The 17,246-nt window shown below is 42.1% G+C and overlaps 1 protein-coding gene across 1 annotated transcript in view; it reads right to left on the bottom strand.

Annotated features, from left to right (window-relative positions):
• Positions 1 to 17,246, bottom strand: part of GRM5 (glutamate metabotropic receptor 5) — a 277,861-nt gene that overhangs the window by 138,123 nt on the left and 122,492 nt on the right. Inside the window, 1 exon segment of the mRNA XM_068149504.1 lies at positions 11,466 to 11,715. Coding sequence (XP_068005605.1) covers positions 11,466 to 11,715 — 250 coding nt within the window.

Genomic DNA, 17,246 nt, shown 5'->3' with positions numbered 1-17,246 from the left:
CAGGGATGACTTACTCATTATGATTCAGCCAGTCTCTGCCTCCTTCACTGTTGCTAATCAACACGAATAAAAGTTGAAGGAGATGACCCCTTAGTAAATGGAGGGTTTATTTTATTAACTTGGCCTAATTAAAATACTGTTCATTCCATTAATTCTCTATGATGATCAACAGAACCCAGCTTGGCCTGATCCCTTGAAGTACACAGCTTTTGTAATCCCCTCTTCCTGAAATCAGTGTCTTCTTGCCAAGATTTATAATGTCCTTTCAAGGCAGCAGTGAACTGAATTCCACAAGAATGAGGTGCAGAGAGTTTTGGTATTTCATCCACGTTATAGGTTGCCTTCAACCTGAACCTCTGGAGACAAAACAGCTTCTCTAGAAACCATCAACTGAGCCATAGTGAGGGGGAAATGCACAGCTAGGTGTGCTATCTTATCATTTTAAAAGAGTGGTAGAAAACTGAATTACAGCACAGTTTACATATCAGAAGTTTTCATTACTCTGAGAAAGATGTTCTCTATAATCACTCAGAAGTATGAGTGACCTGGGTTCTTTGCCATAGGTCTCTGCTGCATGGGTAATATTATTACATTCGAATTTTGGGGGTGTTTTAAGTGTTCCTGAATCATCTCAAAGGTGGAGTTAGAAAAAGGCATTTCTCTGCCTTTTTCATTCTCACTTTCTTTCTCTAACCTAAAAATGGAGCATGTGTTACAGTAGCTACTAAGCTGGAACAACTGAACAAATACTGCCCTAGCGATCCAGTGTTTGTTTCCCTTTGTCTGCTACACATTTTCTCCTGCTTATCTACACAAAAGACTTCTGTAAGTAAGATGTAACAGAATTGATGACAGATTTGCTGAGAGGAGAGACTGTTCCTGAAACACAATCTGGAACAGATGCTCTGTATCAGAAATAGTGTGGCCAGCAGGAGCAGGGAAGTCATTCTGCCCTGTACTCAGCACTGGCTAGGCTACACCTTGAGTACTGTGTCCAGTTCTGGGCCCCTCAGCTTAAGAAGGACATTGAGACTCTTGAATGCATCCAGAGAAGGGCAACGAGGCTGAGGAGAGGCCTGAAGCACAGCCCTGTGAGGAGAGGCTGAGGGAGCTGGGGTTGCTTACCTGGGGAAGAGGGGGCTCAGGGGAGACCTTATTGCCATCAACAACTACCTGAAGGGAGGTTGTAGCCAGGTGGGGGTTGGTCTCTTCCCCCAGGCAACCAGCACCAGAACAGGAGGACACAGTCTCAAACTATGCCAGGGGAAGTTTAGCCTGGAGGTGAGGAGAAAGTTCTTCCCAGAAAGAGGAATTGGCTGTTGGAATGTGCTGCCCAGGGAGGTGGTGGACTCACCATCCCTGGAGGTGTCCAAAAAAGGATTGGACATGGCACTTGAAGCCATGGTTTAGTTAGTCCTGAGGTGTTATGTGAAAGCTTGGGCTCTGATGATCTCTGAGGTCTTTTCCAACCTTATTGGTTCTATGATTCTATGATCAGAAAGTGGCAATATAGATCTCCAGACCTCTGGCTCTTCCCCTCTCCTAAGTGCCTATTCTGTATCCAGAGGTGTGTGTGGTGTGTGTGTATGCAGTGAGTCACTATGCTTAAGTGCAGTCTCTCAATTGCTGCAGATAAATCAAAAGCAAACAAAAAAGATAGAGAAAGAAAAAAGAACTCATGGACAATAGCATCCCCACATAATAAGGAGAAAGATAATAGAAAGGAAACAGATCTTAACCACTAATCAGTACCTGTCAACACATCTCTGTTTGTCTCAATGTTAATTTTAAAGGAACAGAAGTAGGTTTGGGTTTTTTTTTGGACAACCATTCCAGGCATTTAATGGAGACAAATTTAGACTCATTTAATGTCATTAGCCATGTGCTTATAGATGCTCTAAAGATCAGAAAATCTCAAGGACTATCCTAACTTTCATCCTGTTGTGAACACCTTTAAATCTTCCGAGCACTACATGCTGGATCACATTTTCAACCTGAGCTTTAATGTTTTAAATATTTACCTTTTGTGATGTATCTTACCCAGGATGGTGGAACAGCAGTGCAGGAATTTGAGATCCACAATTTCTTTTCCCCACTTGAACTGTTTTGGAGAAGAAAGCATTGCACCTTTTCTCAAGCTCAAATAGAAAATATTTTCATTCTTCCAAAAGTATTTTTAATTTCTTTTCTCAGACTTGGAAGAGTTTCTTTCATCCCCAAAGTAGGCTCATCTCAGAAAATTACCTGTGGGCACTGGAGCAGGCTGCCCAGAGAGGTTGTGGACTTTCCTTTTCTGGAGATACTCAAAACTCACTTGTACATACTTCTGTGCAATCTGCTCTAGATGATTCCTAGCAGAACATCCACAAGTCCCTTCCAACCTTTACCATACAGTGATTATCACTCTCAGGAGACATATTGGAAGAGAACAATGTTAAGTGAACTAGCAATAGAATCATAGAATTGTTAGGGTTGGAAAGGACCTCAAGGATCATCCAATTCCAACCCCCCTGCCATGGGCAGGGACACTTCACACTACAGCAGGTTTCCCAGAGCCACATCCAATGTGGCTTTAAAAACCTCCAGGCATGAGGCTTCCACCACCCCCCTGGGCAATCTGTTCCAGTCTGTCACCACCCTCATGGGGAAGAACTTCTTCCTAACATCCAATCTGAATCTACCCATTTCTAGTTTTGTTCCTTTCCCCCCAGTTCTGTCACTCCCTGACACCTTAAAAAGTCCCTCCCCAGCTTTCTTGTATCTCCCTTCAGATACTGGAAGACCACAATTAGGTCTCCTCAGAGCCTTCTCTTCTCCAGACTGAGCAGCCCCAACTCCCTCAGTCTGTCCTCATAGGAGAGGAGCTCCAGCCCTCTGCTCATCCTCGTGGACTTCTTACATCCTGAGCTTTAAGAAACTGTTGGATAGAGCTTTGGCTCAAAAGCAAAAAGAGAAGCATGTATTTCTTGTGGGAGAACAAAGATGCACCCACAAATGAACACAATTTCCCAGCAATGCCATTGACCTGTTTTCATGCAGAACTGCATGGATTGGTCTGTTGGCAATAAGGAGCAGTCTGTGAGATTGCCTAGTTCTCTGTTCAGCTGTGTAAGGTAATGTCATGGATTTGTCCTTTTTGCAATAAAAATAAGTCTTATGTAATGTTTCAGGATCCTTTGCCACCTCTTTTTTTTTCCCTGTGCTTTTACCCATGTCTCGTTTCCACAGAGAACAGAAATATCATGTTATTCCAAAGTATAAAACATCTTTTCCTTTCATACTGAGTTGTCAAAGCAGCTTTAGGGTAAGCACCAGTCTTCAAGTCTATGAATAGAAGTCTTGGAAAGGCAGAGAATAAACTGCTTCCTTTGTTCACATGGTTAGAACAAGAAGTAATGGGCTTTAAAAAATAAAACAACAATTCAAACAGTTAAAAAAGGTAAATGAAACATTAGGAAGAATACAAGGACAAGTTAAACATGGGAAACAGCTTCCTGAGAAGGCTGTTGAATCTTTCAAAGATTATAGGCAGATCCATCCAAAAACTTGTCAAGCATGGATTAGGTAGAGAGAAGCTCTCAGTGCAGAAATTGAGCTCTTGAATAACATCCTGAGTTCCCAGCAGCCTCCATTTATTTTTTGAATGCTAAAGCTCTGTGCACTCTTCTGGAGTGTGCTGACTGACAAAGCTTGGTTGCTAATGTCAGTTTTAGATAAGAAAGATCAAATCCATCAGGAAGTAACTAATTTAATTGGGCACACTCATGATCTGTCATGTCATCAGAAGGAGATAACCCTTAACAACATCAACTAATTATGTGTTTCCTGTTGAGCAAGACTGCCTGTTGAACTCACTGAAGTAGTGCTGTTTTATAGGAGTACTTGAACAATCAAAAGAGCTTGGAGTCCTGTAGTCCAAAGAGCAAGTACATAGTCAGTGCACATACAGAGATGAGCCTGAGCTGATTGCTGTCTAAAGTAGTCATGAATGACAGCTGCAAAGAAGACCAGAGACACAGAAATGCAATGACACATGCAAAATCACTACCAAACATAGTGGCAGTACTGGTGTTAAAGCTCCCATCTCCTAAAAGCAAGCTTTACATTAGTGTACTAGCGTCTAGTCACGGGGTCTGTGTTGATAGGTTGGACTCGATGATCCTCGAGGTCATTTCCAACCTTAGTTATACTGGGATACTGTGATACTGTGATACTGTGATCTAACACTGCCTGTACTTCCTCCTTTTTACTTATGACAGTGAACTGCAGAAGGGCTTCCCTTACAGATACCAACTTTGATTTAGGAGGTTCTTGAACCGCAGATTGGTCATAGATTTAAGAATGCCCCAGGATAACTTTGTTCCATCCTGGCCTGGTGCCACTTTTTGCCAATCATTTGCTATTGGGCACTTAGAGAAACAGCACAATGATTTGGTGGACTTTTGATCTCACCTGATACAGCCCTGTTTATATTTTGATACCAGGTTTTTAGATGAGAAGAACCTGAATTCCCTGTCAGAAACATATGAGTCTCTTACTGAAAGAATCAGATATTCTCTGATACTTGCTTGACACCACGTCACACCTATGCACCCCTTTGAGAAGATGCAACATTCCAAACATGCTTAGAGCTTCCTGACATCCCTCATTACTTCCAGCCATTTTAGAGACTGTGAAATTGTACTGCCAGGTGCAACATTTATTAGAAACAGGTCAGATGTTTGTGGATTCCTTATTTATGTTTATCTTCTTGGGGTTCTTATAATTGAAAGGAAGCAATACTCCTTTTAGTTATTGCTTATCTAGCTACCCTATTGCTTCCATCTGTAGCAGTACACAAGTGGGGTCTGCCTTGCTCATGTCAAGGGTCTCTGAGTTACAAGGGTCAGAGGGGTAAATGGAGACCACAAAGCTCCTTTTCAAAACCAAGTTATTTTTATACTCTAGTCTTGTTTACCTCTGAGGGCACTGATTGGATACAGGAGGGAAGACAGCTTCTCACTTGCCTAAACTCTTTCACATCTCTAGAAAAGCAAACCTTAGTTTGGCCTTTAAATTCTTTGCCTCTTGGATGGCAGTGAAGATTCTGACTTAATGATTCTAATTACAGTGTATTTAATTACTAGGTGTGATATCTGCTTCCTTGGACTATACTTTGATGTCTGAACAAGAACACTGAGAGATAAATCGATGAGACTGCAGCAGACACTTGCCTCAGAGGAAACAGCATTCAGGTGAGGCTTAGCAGGACCCTATCTATTGTGGACTGAACAAAAGGAAACCAACTCCTCATCCAGGGGAGGATTGCACAATTGGACTTGGAAAGTATTTTTTCACCTGATTATTTTGTCTCTGGAGAAGAGATCTGCATACTTGTCTTCTATTTAGCTTACACATTGTTGTCAGATTTTATCTAGCTGGAACTATTTCAGAGGGAAGAATTTTGGCTGATAATTTTTCCCTGAAGCAGCAGAATAACCAAACAAAAAAAAATAAATAAATGAATTTTGGAGCACATTTCAAGCTTGTAAAATTTCATATCCTCATTTATTTTAGAAGGACTTCTCCTTCAGTTGTACTTGTAAAAACACTAAAAAAAGGCAGGTGAAACCACACCTCAGAGCATGCCTTTGGGAGGGAAATTATTGCGTCCTCTGCAGCGAGATCTTTCCTCCTCAAACAGACACTTTTACAAGTGTCACAGAAGTTCTTTTTTTAAATTATTGAAAAGAATTCATTTCCCTCAGATCATCCATCTTCCTTTAATTTTCCTTCAGCAAGAGTTGCCCTTTTTGGTTGCTAACTAGATTTTCTTCGTATATTGCTGAGTTTCCTGACAGCCAAATTACTTTGGGGACTTCCTGGAACTAATGGTCCTCCACATTTTATTCTCCTCCTTTATCCTCATCTCTAGTACTCACCTTCTTCTTAGCTCTTTTTGCTGCACATCTGCAAGACTCAAAATCAATAACAATTTCCTCCAATCCATCTCCTCAGGAGCTAAGCAGGTATCTTTTATTAGGAGAGATGATTTGCGACAGAGAATATGTGCACTATTCTGAGTAGAAGGAGCACTGCTTCCCTGGGCCTTCTGACCTCTTCCAGAGCCTCACTTGAACTGCTTGTTATCATCTCATTGCTACAGAATACAGAATTAACTGGGTTGGAAAAGACCTTCAAGATCTTCAAGTCCAACCCATCACCCAACACCATCTAATCAAGTGCCTGGGTGAGGCATTTAGTGGCATGGTTTAGTTGATGAAATGGTGTTGGGTGATAGGTTGGACTCAATGATCTCAAAGATCTTTTCCAACCTGGTTAATTCTGTATTCTGTATCTCTCATCTCTGTCACTGGCAGGCAATGCAATACCAGAAACTGCACAGTACATCAAGAGAAGAGTGTATATTCAATGATATCTTCTCTCCTCCCCTTGGGGCTCTGTAGGTAGGTTTATTTGATATGCACTCTCCTTGGCCACTCCACTTTCTGCTTATCAGAGTATGAAACAGAGGTTATGAGGAATCCATAGATTCCAAAAGTCTCAGCTTATTCACAGGTCTTCAGCCTGGAAATATTAGAGGTAAACTAAATCAGAAACAGCGCAAACACACAAAAAAAGCTAAATGGAAGTCAAAGTCTTCATTTCATGTGGTTTCCCATAGGCTACTGCATGACTTTGGGGATTTTGGTTCTTTCTGTACATTTGCAAAGAGAATAAAATAGTTGTCCACAGAACAAGGGGGAAGCAAAATTTGTGTGGTGGCTAACAAATAAATATCCATTAGTTGATGAGGTTTTCCATGTTAGACCATCAGATTTCAGTGCAGGCTTTCTCCTTGTGCTTGGAGTGTCCTTTTATAACCATCTCAGCTTAATGGGCAGCCTAAAGCAACTCCAGGACTGGAGCATGAATGAAAATACAAACCTTGCCCAACCCCTTTTCCTGTGGAGCTTCACAAGGGAAATTAGTTGCATGAGCCTTATTTTATTTCAGATTTAGTTCTTTCCCCTTTGAGCGCTCTAAACCATCTGTTCTTTTCAAAATCTTGTTAAATGCCTTTTTCCTCTATACAAACGATGAGCAAAAAAGTCCCTAATGTAATTTGCTTGTGATAGCTGGGTTTGTCCTGGTGTCCTATCAATGCCAGGTGAGTGCTTTAGGCTGTTCTCCACAGAACCAGCCAACAAGCCCAGCTCTTGGCTGCTAAATATTTGCAGCAAACAAAGCAAAACAGCTGACACCAAGAGAGCACACAGCACGTCGAGGTCGTGGAAAACAAAGCTTTAAATTGCTGCAGAAGCTCAGGCGATCAATGGACAATGCATACCTCAGTCTTGCATCCCATCTACATCAAGAAGCTTTCCTGCAGCAACTCCTAGAGATTAATCCACAGCAGAAAGAGAATATTTTTGTAAAACGGAACTTTTTGAGGGAACATAACCAGATAACTGCTCCACAGCATCCCACACTTTGCACATGAGTCTTGCTGCACTGCAGAGGCACAAAAGTCTGGTCTCCTGACTGAGGGTGACTCAGAGCCAAACAGAAGTCTTCAGTAGGCAAAACTATTTCTTATACTGATGGCTTATAACTGGTTTTAACACCAAATCTGAACCAAGTCTATTGAAAGGAGAATCAGAACCATAGAATCAATAAGGTTGGAAAAGACCTCAGAGATCATCAAGTCCAACCTGTCACCCAACACCTCAGGACTAACTAAACCATGGCACCACATGCCCCATCCAGTCCTTTTTTTGGACACCTCCAGGGATGGTGACTCCACCACCTCCCTGGGCAGCACATTCCAGTGGCCAATTACTCTTTCTGGGAAAAACTTTCACCTCCAGCCTAAACCTCCCCTGGCACAGCTTGAGACTGTGTCCTCTTGTTCTGGTGCGGGTTGCCTGGGAGAAGAGACCAATCCCCCCCTGTCTACAGCCTCCCTTCAGGTAGTTGTAGAGAGCAATAAGGTCACCCCTGAGCCTCCTCTTCTCCAGGCTAAGCAACCCCAGCTCCCTCAGCCTCTCCTCACAGGGCTGTGCTCCAAACCCCTCCCCAGCTTTGTTGTCCTTCTCTGGACATGTTCAAGTGTCTCAATGTCCTTCTTAAATGGAGGGGCCCAGAAGTGGACACAGGACTCAAGGTGTGGCATAGCCAGTGCTGAGTACAGGGGCAGAATGACTTCCCTGCTCCTGCTGGCCACACTGTTCCTGATGCAGGCATGAGGCTTCTAGATCCTTGGTATATGTGGAGAGACTACATCACTCCAGCTGTCCTCAGCTATCTGATGCATTCATGGGAATGCTCTGGCTGAATGACGGTAGGAGCAATTAGTTTACATCTGTTCCTAGCTGCTTCTGGCTGGAGTTTAGTTTGACTAGCCACGTCTCAGCTATTAGCATGGAATCTCTGTTAATAAAGAGAAAGTAGAGAAAAGAGTCCCTACGCTCTTTTTTTGTTTGCTGTTTTTGTTTATTTGGTAAGAATTTCCAGCTCCTGTTATATATTTCACAAATACATTGTGTAGTACCACCACAGGCACAGACACCCATCCACTGGCCTGCTAGACGCAGGGATTTTTAACTTCAAGCAGCTTGCTGTTTAGGTTACTGGGAGAAGCTATTGCTTTCAATGTATTGAATGAAAGTTGCACAGTGAATAATAATTTCCTATAATTAGGTGTGACAACTCCCATGGCAGCTAGAAGCAGGTATTCTTCACTGACAAAAAATATCAAAGACAGTTTTCTATAGACCTTATTTTTTCAGAGAGCTGAGCTGAATTGCTCCATTTTTATTCACAATCACTGGTTCCTGAAGTCCTTATTCATACAAATGCTAACTTTAGCACTTCTGGGATCAATTTATTTATATGAATCCCATACAAAATTAAATATGGTTTGGAGTCTGGAGGACTTAAGAGCCAACATTCTTTCTTTCTCTTTCTCTTTCTCTTTCTCTTTCTCTTTCTCTTTCTCTTTCTCTTTCTCTTTCTCTTTCTCTTTCTCTTTCTCTTTCTCTTTCTCTTTCTCTTTCTCTTTCTCTTTCTCTTCCTCTTCCTCTTCCTCTTCCTCTTCCCCTTCCCCTTCCCCTTCCCCTTTCTCCTTCTCCTTCTCCTTCTCCTTCTCCTTCTCCTTCTCCTTCTCCTTCTCCTTCTCCTTCTCCTTCTCCTTCTCCTTCTCCTTCTCCTTCTCCTTCTCCTTCTCCTTCTCCTTCTCCTTCTCCTTCTCCTTCTCCTTCTCCTTCTTTCTCTTTTCCTTTTCCTTTTCCTTTTCCTTTTCCTTTTCCTTTTCCTTTTCCTTTTCCTTTTCCTTTTCCTTTTCCTTTTCCTTTGATGCTTATGTGCTTCTAAATTGGGGTTCTACTGCAGCAATTGGCAACTTTCTTCAGGGGGTTGTTTAGGATAAAAGATGACAGCCACAGGTCATGTGGCACCAGATTCATCTAGAGATAGTGGAACCAGCATTTGCAACTCCTTCCTCTAAACTGCTGGCAAGTAGGCTTTTCCACCAAAGCTAATGGTCAAGAGAGTTTTTTTATGAGCCTTTTTACTGTGTCCAGTTCTGGGCCCCTCAGTTTAGGAAAGATGTTGAGTTGCTGGAAGGTGTCCAGAGAAGGACAACAAAGCTGGGGAGGGGTTTGGAGCACAGCCCTGTGAGGAGAGGCTGAGGGAGCTGGGGTTGCTTAGCCTGGAGAAGAGGAGGCTCAGGGGAGACCTTATTGCTCTTTACAACTCCCTGAAGGGAGGTTGTAGCCAGATGGGGGTTGGTCTCCTCTCCCAGGCAACCAGCACCAGAACAAGAGGACACAGTCTCAAGCTGCACCAGGGGAATTTTAGGCTGGATATTAGGAAGAAATTCTTCCCAGCAAGAGATTGGCCATTGGAATGTGCTGCCCAGGGAGGTGGTGGAGTCACCATCACTGTAGGTGTTTAAAATAAGACTGGATGAGGCACTTGGTGCCATGGTGTAGTTGATTTGATGATGTTGGGTGATAGGTTGTACTTGGTGATCTCACAGGTCTTTTCCAACCTGATTAATTCAGTATTCTGTATTCTAGAGCAAGGCTTCTCAGATCTACTTGAAATGTTCACATTACTAACAAGGAGCATAAGAAGGTCTTATTTTTCTCCATTAACTATAGAGAGAATCCTGTTGGCTAATCCCCATGGAAGAGTCTAAATTATAGACATATTGATATGTTCAGATGGATTGCACCTTGAGGGCTGTGGCCACTTTATGTGTCAGTCCAGAAAAGGGTCAGGATACTCCATGTAACAGCTTCCAGATACAAAGTACTTCTGCCAGAACACAGAAAATAACTAAGAAGCTCACATCTAAAATTCCCCAGATAAAAAGGTCATGCCAAAGAGTAAGGGCAGAGCCAGGAGCTCTTCATTTCCTGTTTGCCTTCCCCTTCACCCAAAGGTGAAAGGCAGCTGTGTGCAACAGGGCAGACTGGAAAGAATCTGTTGTGCTCTCCCCATGGTACAATCTCAGAACGCCAGCTCCCAGGACAGCTGGACAGAGCTGCAGTCCTAATGAGGCTTCCTAAAGCTCTCACCAGAACATCTCTTTCCACTGACAATGTTTTACTTGTGTTCCTGTAGCTTTCATGCTTTGGACAGCATCAGGTTATCCTTCTAATAATGCACTGGGAAGGCAGCAGGCCACGTTATCTGATTTCTGGTAGGCTCCATTTTTTGGCCAATACACCTTTTTTAATCATCCCATTTAGGGTCCACTTGTTGCATATGTGGCAAATAAGATATCATTAGGTTTACATTAATATTTGTTACTTCTCTGGTTAAAAGCAAGGTTTTTCTCCTGCTGAGTGACCACACTTGAGTAAGTCCTTTCTCCTTTTGCTGAATGGCCACACTTGAGTAAGTCCTTTCTCCTTTTGCTGAATGGCCACACTTGAGTCAGTCCTTTCTCCTTTTGGTGGTTAGGGAAGGAACCACTAGTATCATTGAGCTAAGAGAAAGGATGACCTATCTATTTGGTTTAGGACAGTATGCATGTCTTCTTAGGAGGAAAAGATGCTGGTGAACAAACTGTTGTGAGAAGCTCTATTTTAGGTCCACCTAGAGGCCACATCAGCAGTTCTTAACACAGTGCTACTCGAATGAGGGTCTATCTTTAGACTGTATATGTACATGATGCATTTTAAACCCTGGTGAGCAAGAGGGATGACGCAGATCAAACGTTTGCGTGTCAGCCTTCCCCTACACAATCCTATCCAGACTGGTTGAGCAGATTTATGTCTGCCTAGCTTATCATGAGGATGCTGCATGTCTTTGTAGAGTATGTACCATTATGACATGGCTGACAGTAATCTCTTTCAGAGAAGCACATGGATAGGAGAGACCATGAATGTGTTTTATGTATGCTTGACTGGATTGTCGTCTTCTTTTGCTCTGCTCAGTGGAAAGGCTGGCTAGAATTGCACAGTGTTACTCACCTGCCCAGCAGCAAAAATTCTCCAGCTAGTCCCAGGCGCCTCATAGCCATTAAGAGCCCTCTCACAGTCATGCCTTCACAGAAGCAGGCAACCACTCTTGCCTTGGGCAGGTGGCTCCGAAGCTTTCGCAGCAGCTTGTCAAAGCTCTGCTCACCGGCGTTGCTATAGATCTTGTAGGAATGTGCAATGCAGATCCCTTCCTTGGCTGCATTATCTTTGAAAGCTTCCATTCCACTCTCACCATAGTTTCCTAAAGACAAACAGAGGACATATGTATATATTAATGTTTGCAGAAGCTTTTTGTGCTTTGGAAACAGCAAATATTTTAAAGGATAAGCTGAAGAAAGATCAGTGTACCAGGATTAAGTAACTAATGTCTACATTTTCATTCTCAAGCCAAGAACAACATATTTTCCTAGAAGATTCATTTCTGTTTAGGAGTCTGCATCTCTGTTGAAAGCAAAGGTGTTAGGTACCTAAATACCTTTGAGGATCTGGCTTCATATGTCTATGAAAAGGTATGTATAAATCTCATAAACTCTTTTGATTCTCTTAAGCTGACTAAATGTGCTCAAGTGCTCTGCATTGTACTTCAGAAAAGCTAAAAATATATGTTCAGAATAAATATGTTAAATATAAGCAAAACTGAACAATGACTCATAACAACATGACTTTGTTCATAATGCAATCAGAAAGCCAACAATTCCTAAATTATACTGAGAGATAAAACTTGTTCTGTGAAGAAAGAACTTCTGGTGGCTCCAGAGTCTGGGTGGCAAAGCTGAAGATTAACATCACAGAGATCACAGGATTGCATTACAGAGATCACAGGATGCCAGATGGACTGATTGTACTCATGTGTTTTAACAATTAAATGTCTACCAGCTCACTAAGAAAGCAGCAATAGCAAAAATTTATCTCAGTATATTCTTCCCCTGTGAGATAAACTGATAATAAGTATTAACAAGTATTTGTTGTTACTTAGTCTGTCTCACCATGAAAAATTCCTCCTCATCAGGCCTACATAAAAGGCACAGTGTTTAAACAGAGGGTGTAGTGATGCCACTGACAATCATCCTGACCAGGATTGTCTCTCCATTTCCATGAGCTCCTCCATCTGGCTGCCTAAATCTGTTTCATGTCTCATTTAAATCAGAAGGAATCTGAGGCTTTTCTAAACAACATTGCCTCAACCAGTCAGTAATATTCCACAGAAATACAGTCAATAATGTAGTAAGACTGAGAGTATTGAAGGAATACATGACAAAAAACCTGAGTACTTTGCCTACAATTATTCTCATTTAGGTCCATGTGGTTCAACATAATAACAAGTTATCCATGGGAGAGCAATGTGCCCTTGTGGCCAAGAAGGCCAATGGGATCCTGGGGTGCATTCAGAGGAGTGTGTCCAGCAGATCCAGGGAGGTTCTCCAACCCTTCTACTCTGCCCTGGAGAGACCACACCTGGAATATTGCACCCAGCTCTGGGCCACCCACTTCAAGAGGGACAGGGATCTGCTGGAGGGAGTCCGACAGAGAGCTACCAGGATGATTAAGGGACTGAAACATTTGCTCTATGAGGAGAGGCTGAGAGACCTGGGGCTGTTTAGTCTGGAGAAGAGAAGACTGAGGGGGGATTTAATACATCTTTATAAATATCTGAGGGCTGAGTGTCAAGAGGGAGGGGACAGGCGCTTCCCTGTTCCACCCTGTGATAGGACAAGGGGTAATGGATATGAACTACAGCACAGGAGGTTCTATCACAACATGAGGAGGAACTTCTTCACTGTGAGGGTCACAGAGCACTGGAACAGGCTCCCCAGAGAGGTTGTGGAGTCTCCTTCTCTGGAGACTTTCCAGACCCATCTGAATGTGTTCCTGTGTGACCTGTTCTGTGGTCCTGTTCTGGCAAGGGAGTTGGACTCAATGACCTCCAGAGGTCCCTTCCAACAGCTAATATGCTGTGATCCTGAGGCTGACTTTCTGTCTGAGACTTTTACATGTGAGTCCTCTCTCACATGCTGGATGTGTTCTAGCACAGGATGTGACCTGTGCTAGATTCTATGGTCCTGCTCTGGCAGAGGGGTTGGATTGACGGAAGGTCCCTTCCAACCCCTAACACCCTATGATCCTGTGAACACCAAATGTTCTGATTTATCTTTCCTAACTGAATAAAAAGGAAAAAAAGAATGATCAAAACTAATAAAAACTAATCAACCTTTCCCACTGCAGGGGGAAGTTTGAGGAAAACCTGTTCCATAGCATATCTCAAAGAGACTGAGATTCTGAAGACTTTGTTTTCTGTCCAAGAACTGTCAATGGAAAATGAAGGGCCAGGTCTAACCAACTTACAGAAATGGAGCTCCTCAGTGTTGCAGATCCTGCACTCTTTGAAAGGGTTATGAATGTGCAAAATGTTACCCTGAGGCTTGATTTAAAAAAAAAAAAAAAGAAAAGAAAATAAGTTTAATTACAGTACTGAAAAAAATAGACCTTGCAATGAGCACAAAGTACATTATTAACCCTTCTTCAGTCACATAAAGATTGCTCTGGCACAACTGCCATGGTCTCACCATGCATCAAGGCAGGGAGATTGTGTGAAACCACACAGAAAGCAATGCGTCATTCCAAATGAGGGGAAACATTTTCAATTACCAAGGCCACTTAGCAAAGTGTTATGTTCCTTACATTTGGAAGAAAAATATCCTGGCAGTCCAAATCTGAGAATGATTGAGTTCTCCACCTGGGAAAGCTGTAACTGCGTGGCATGAGCTCCAGGGAGCTTGGATGAAAACAGAAAGCAGCTTTGCGTCAAGATGCTCCTACAAATACATCAGCAGAGCATTGCTGCTGATCATTGGTGATTAAACTCTATTCAATTAATTATTCATAGTGAATTCCCCTGTTGTGTAAGAGGTTTGATGAGGTATGTATATTTAATTTGAGCTATACTGTGGGGATAATGAATAATCAAAAATCTCATCTACTGAATTCTTTTGCACCACATCTTGGGATGAATTTCCTCTGAGTTATCTTTCTTTCCACAGAAAATCATGAAATACATGAGCGTCTACTGAGTGCCACTGAAAAGACATTGACTCAAGCCTCTTTATACCCACCCTTTAAATATTGATAAGCTCTCTTTTCTCCAGGTTAAACAGTCCAAGGTCTCTCCTGAAATAGATAGTCCAACCTCCTAATCATCTTTGTAGGCTTCCATTGGACTCTCTTCAGTGGTTTCCTGCTTGTCTTGAACTGGGGAGCCCAGAGATGAGCAAAATATTCACCAAAGCAATGTGGAGAGGGTGAAGAACCTCCCTTGACTTGTTGTACACTTCTTAATGCACCCCAAGATACCATTGACTTTCTTGGCCACAAGGGCACATTGTTCCATGGACAACTTATTGTCAACCCATACTCCGAGGTCCTTTTCCATGAAGCTGCCACCCAGCTCAACTCCCTCACCTGTGCAGGACTCTACACTTGCCTTTGTTGAACTTCACAGATTCTTCTCTGCCCAACTCTCCAGCCTATCCAGATCTTGCAGAACAGAAGCAGAGCCTTCTGGGGTGTCACTCACTCCTCTCAGTTTTGTATTATCAGCAAACTTGCTGAGTGTTTGCTCCATTCTTTCACCTAGGTCACAGATGAAGATGTTGAACAAGGTTGGGTCCAGTACTGACCCTTGGGGAACACAGCTAGTTACAGGCCTCCAATAGTTAATTCATAATCAGCTCTTCCTCTCCACCACATCTCCATTTTAGCAACTAGAAACCAGTACCTCTGTACTGTGAATGGCTCTGCTGGAGGAGCTATCACAATTCTTTATTGGATGTTCCTCTCCTCTCCAAAGCCAGTCTGTCAGTGGCACAATTGGACCTACTGGATGTTGATGGCTTTTGGAAATATCTCATACACCCATGGCAACAACTGGCAGCAGGGTTGTTTTTAGGTGCCATCCTGCAACCTGAACATCTGGTTCACAAGATACTCCCATATGTTTCTACATGTTTTTAAAAACACACCCCACAATCAATTACATCATCAGGCTAAAGACTTATCCCTGCCTCAGAGTTGGAATTTTGTTCAAAACTCAAGCATATGTATCCCCACCTACAGTCTAACTGTAACAATCTGTTAGTTCCACTTCCAATGAATCAGTACCAGAAACTATTAAGAAGCTTAAAAGGAACAGATTGTGCTTTTTTCCAGATGAAGCTTAATATAGTACAGTACATAATAATACTTCAATCTGATAGAAAAGGGTCAGGCAAACTGCCTGCTGCTCTTGCTGGTTCTCCTGCTCAGCAATTGAGGCAATTTAACTATCTGAACATAAACTGTTAAGATCTTATCTGCATTACACAGCAAAGCAACGAGGTTTTTGAAATAATAAACAAAATACACTGACATCTGCTCTCTCATCCTAAAGGTTATCAATAGGAGAGAAAAAGTCCCTACAGCCAAACAGGAAAATGAACAACACTTGCTCCTGCCCAGGGATTTTTAAGTTGTCACACATTTCCTTTGCAATACGAGAGCTTTTTTCATCAGCAGCTGCACATGTAAATTGTTATCAGGCAATTGGTTTATAAAGGACTTTCAGTGAGCACAGATGAGAATCTCTTCTTCTTTTCTTCATCTTCTTCTTTGATTCTTATTATTATTATTACTCTTCTTCTTCTTCCTCTTCCTCTTCTTTTTCTTCCTCTTCTTTTCCTTCATCCTTTTCTTCTTCCTCCTCTTCTTCTTCTTCCTCCTCTTCTTCTTCTTTGTCCTCTTCTTCAATTCTTCTTCAATTCTTGATTCTTCTTCATCATTTTTTTCTTCTTCTTTGATTCTTCTTTCTTCTTTTTCTTTCTTCTTCCTCTTCTTCTTCTTCCTCTCCTTCTTCCTCTTCTTCTTCTTCCTCCTCTTCTTTGAGTCTTCTTCTTCATCATCATCTTTTTCTTCTTCAATGCTGCTGCTTCTTCATCATTTTCTTATTCCTCTTCTTCATCATCCTCTTCTTCCTCTTCTTCATCATCCTCTTCTTCCTCTTCTTCTTCTTCTTTCTTCTTCTTCCTCTTCTTGTTCCTCATCTTATTCTTCTTCTTAGAATGTAAAATTGCTTTGGGCAGGACACAGTGAAAATGCACAAAATAAAAGGAGGCTCAAGTGAACGCGAAGAAATGCCTTCTGGCATCCATTCAGCTGGTAATAACAGCACCTATGACAAAGCATATCTATTGAAGCAGAACTGATAACATCATTTTTATAGACAAGGCAGAGCAAAACACACAGAATAATATTCTGTGCCCTATCTGAACCAGAGAAAGAAGCTAAGTCAATTTAAAGCTATCAGCAGATGTTGTGCAAACAATTGTGGCAAGCCAGTGATTCGTTTTTCACTACCTTTCATTGGCATCAACAGGAAGAACTTTGCCAAAACTACCTCACCAATTCTAAGCAGGTATAATTATGAAAATGCATGTGGGAGGAGTGGAAGACATTTATGAAAGGCAATGTGCTGGCTGATTACCAAGATGATCTTCCTGTAACTCAAGGACATGGGGATGGAAAATACATCCCCAAATGCATTTCCCAAGATGGAAATGTTAGAAGTCTCTTTGAATGTTACAATTCAAATTAACAACTGAAAAACACCAGTAGTACCTACTACTGCTGGCACCTACAAGATGCTGTACACATTTACCTGCTGTGACTGTGTGAGCTGTTTCAAGTTTCACCACTATGAAGAATAAGGATGCATCTCTTACAGGATACAGAATTAACCAGGCT

Source organism: Melanerpes formicivorus, unplaced genomic scaffold (assembly GCF_026170545.1).
Source record: "Melanerpes formicivorus ecotype bairdi unplaced genomic scaffold, bMelFor1.0.p_v2 SCAF_1, whole genome shotgun sequence".
Lineage (NCBI taxonomy): Eukaryota > Metazoa > Chordata > Aves > Piciformes > Picidae > Melanerpes > Melanerpes formicivorus.
Note: the sequence above shows the minus strand (reverse complement) of the source record. Positions and strands in the feature narration are given on the sequence as shown.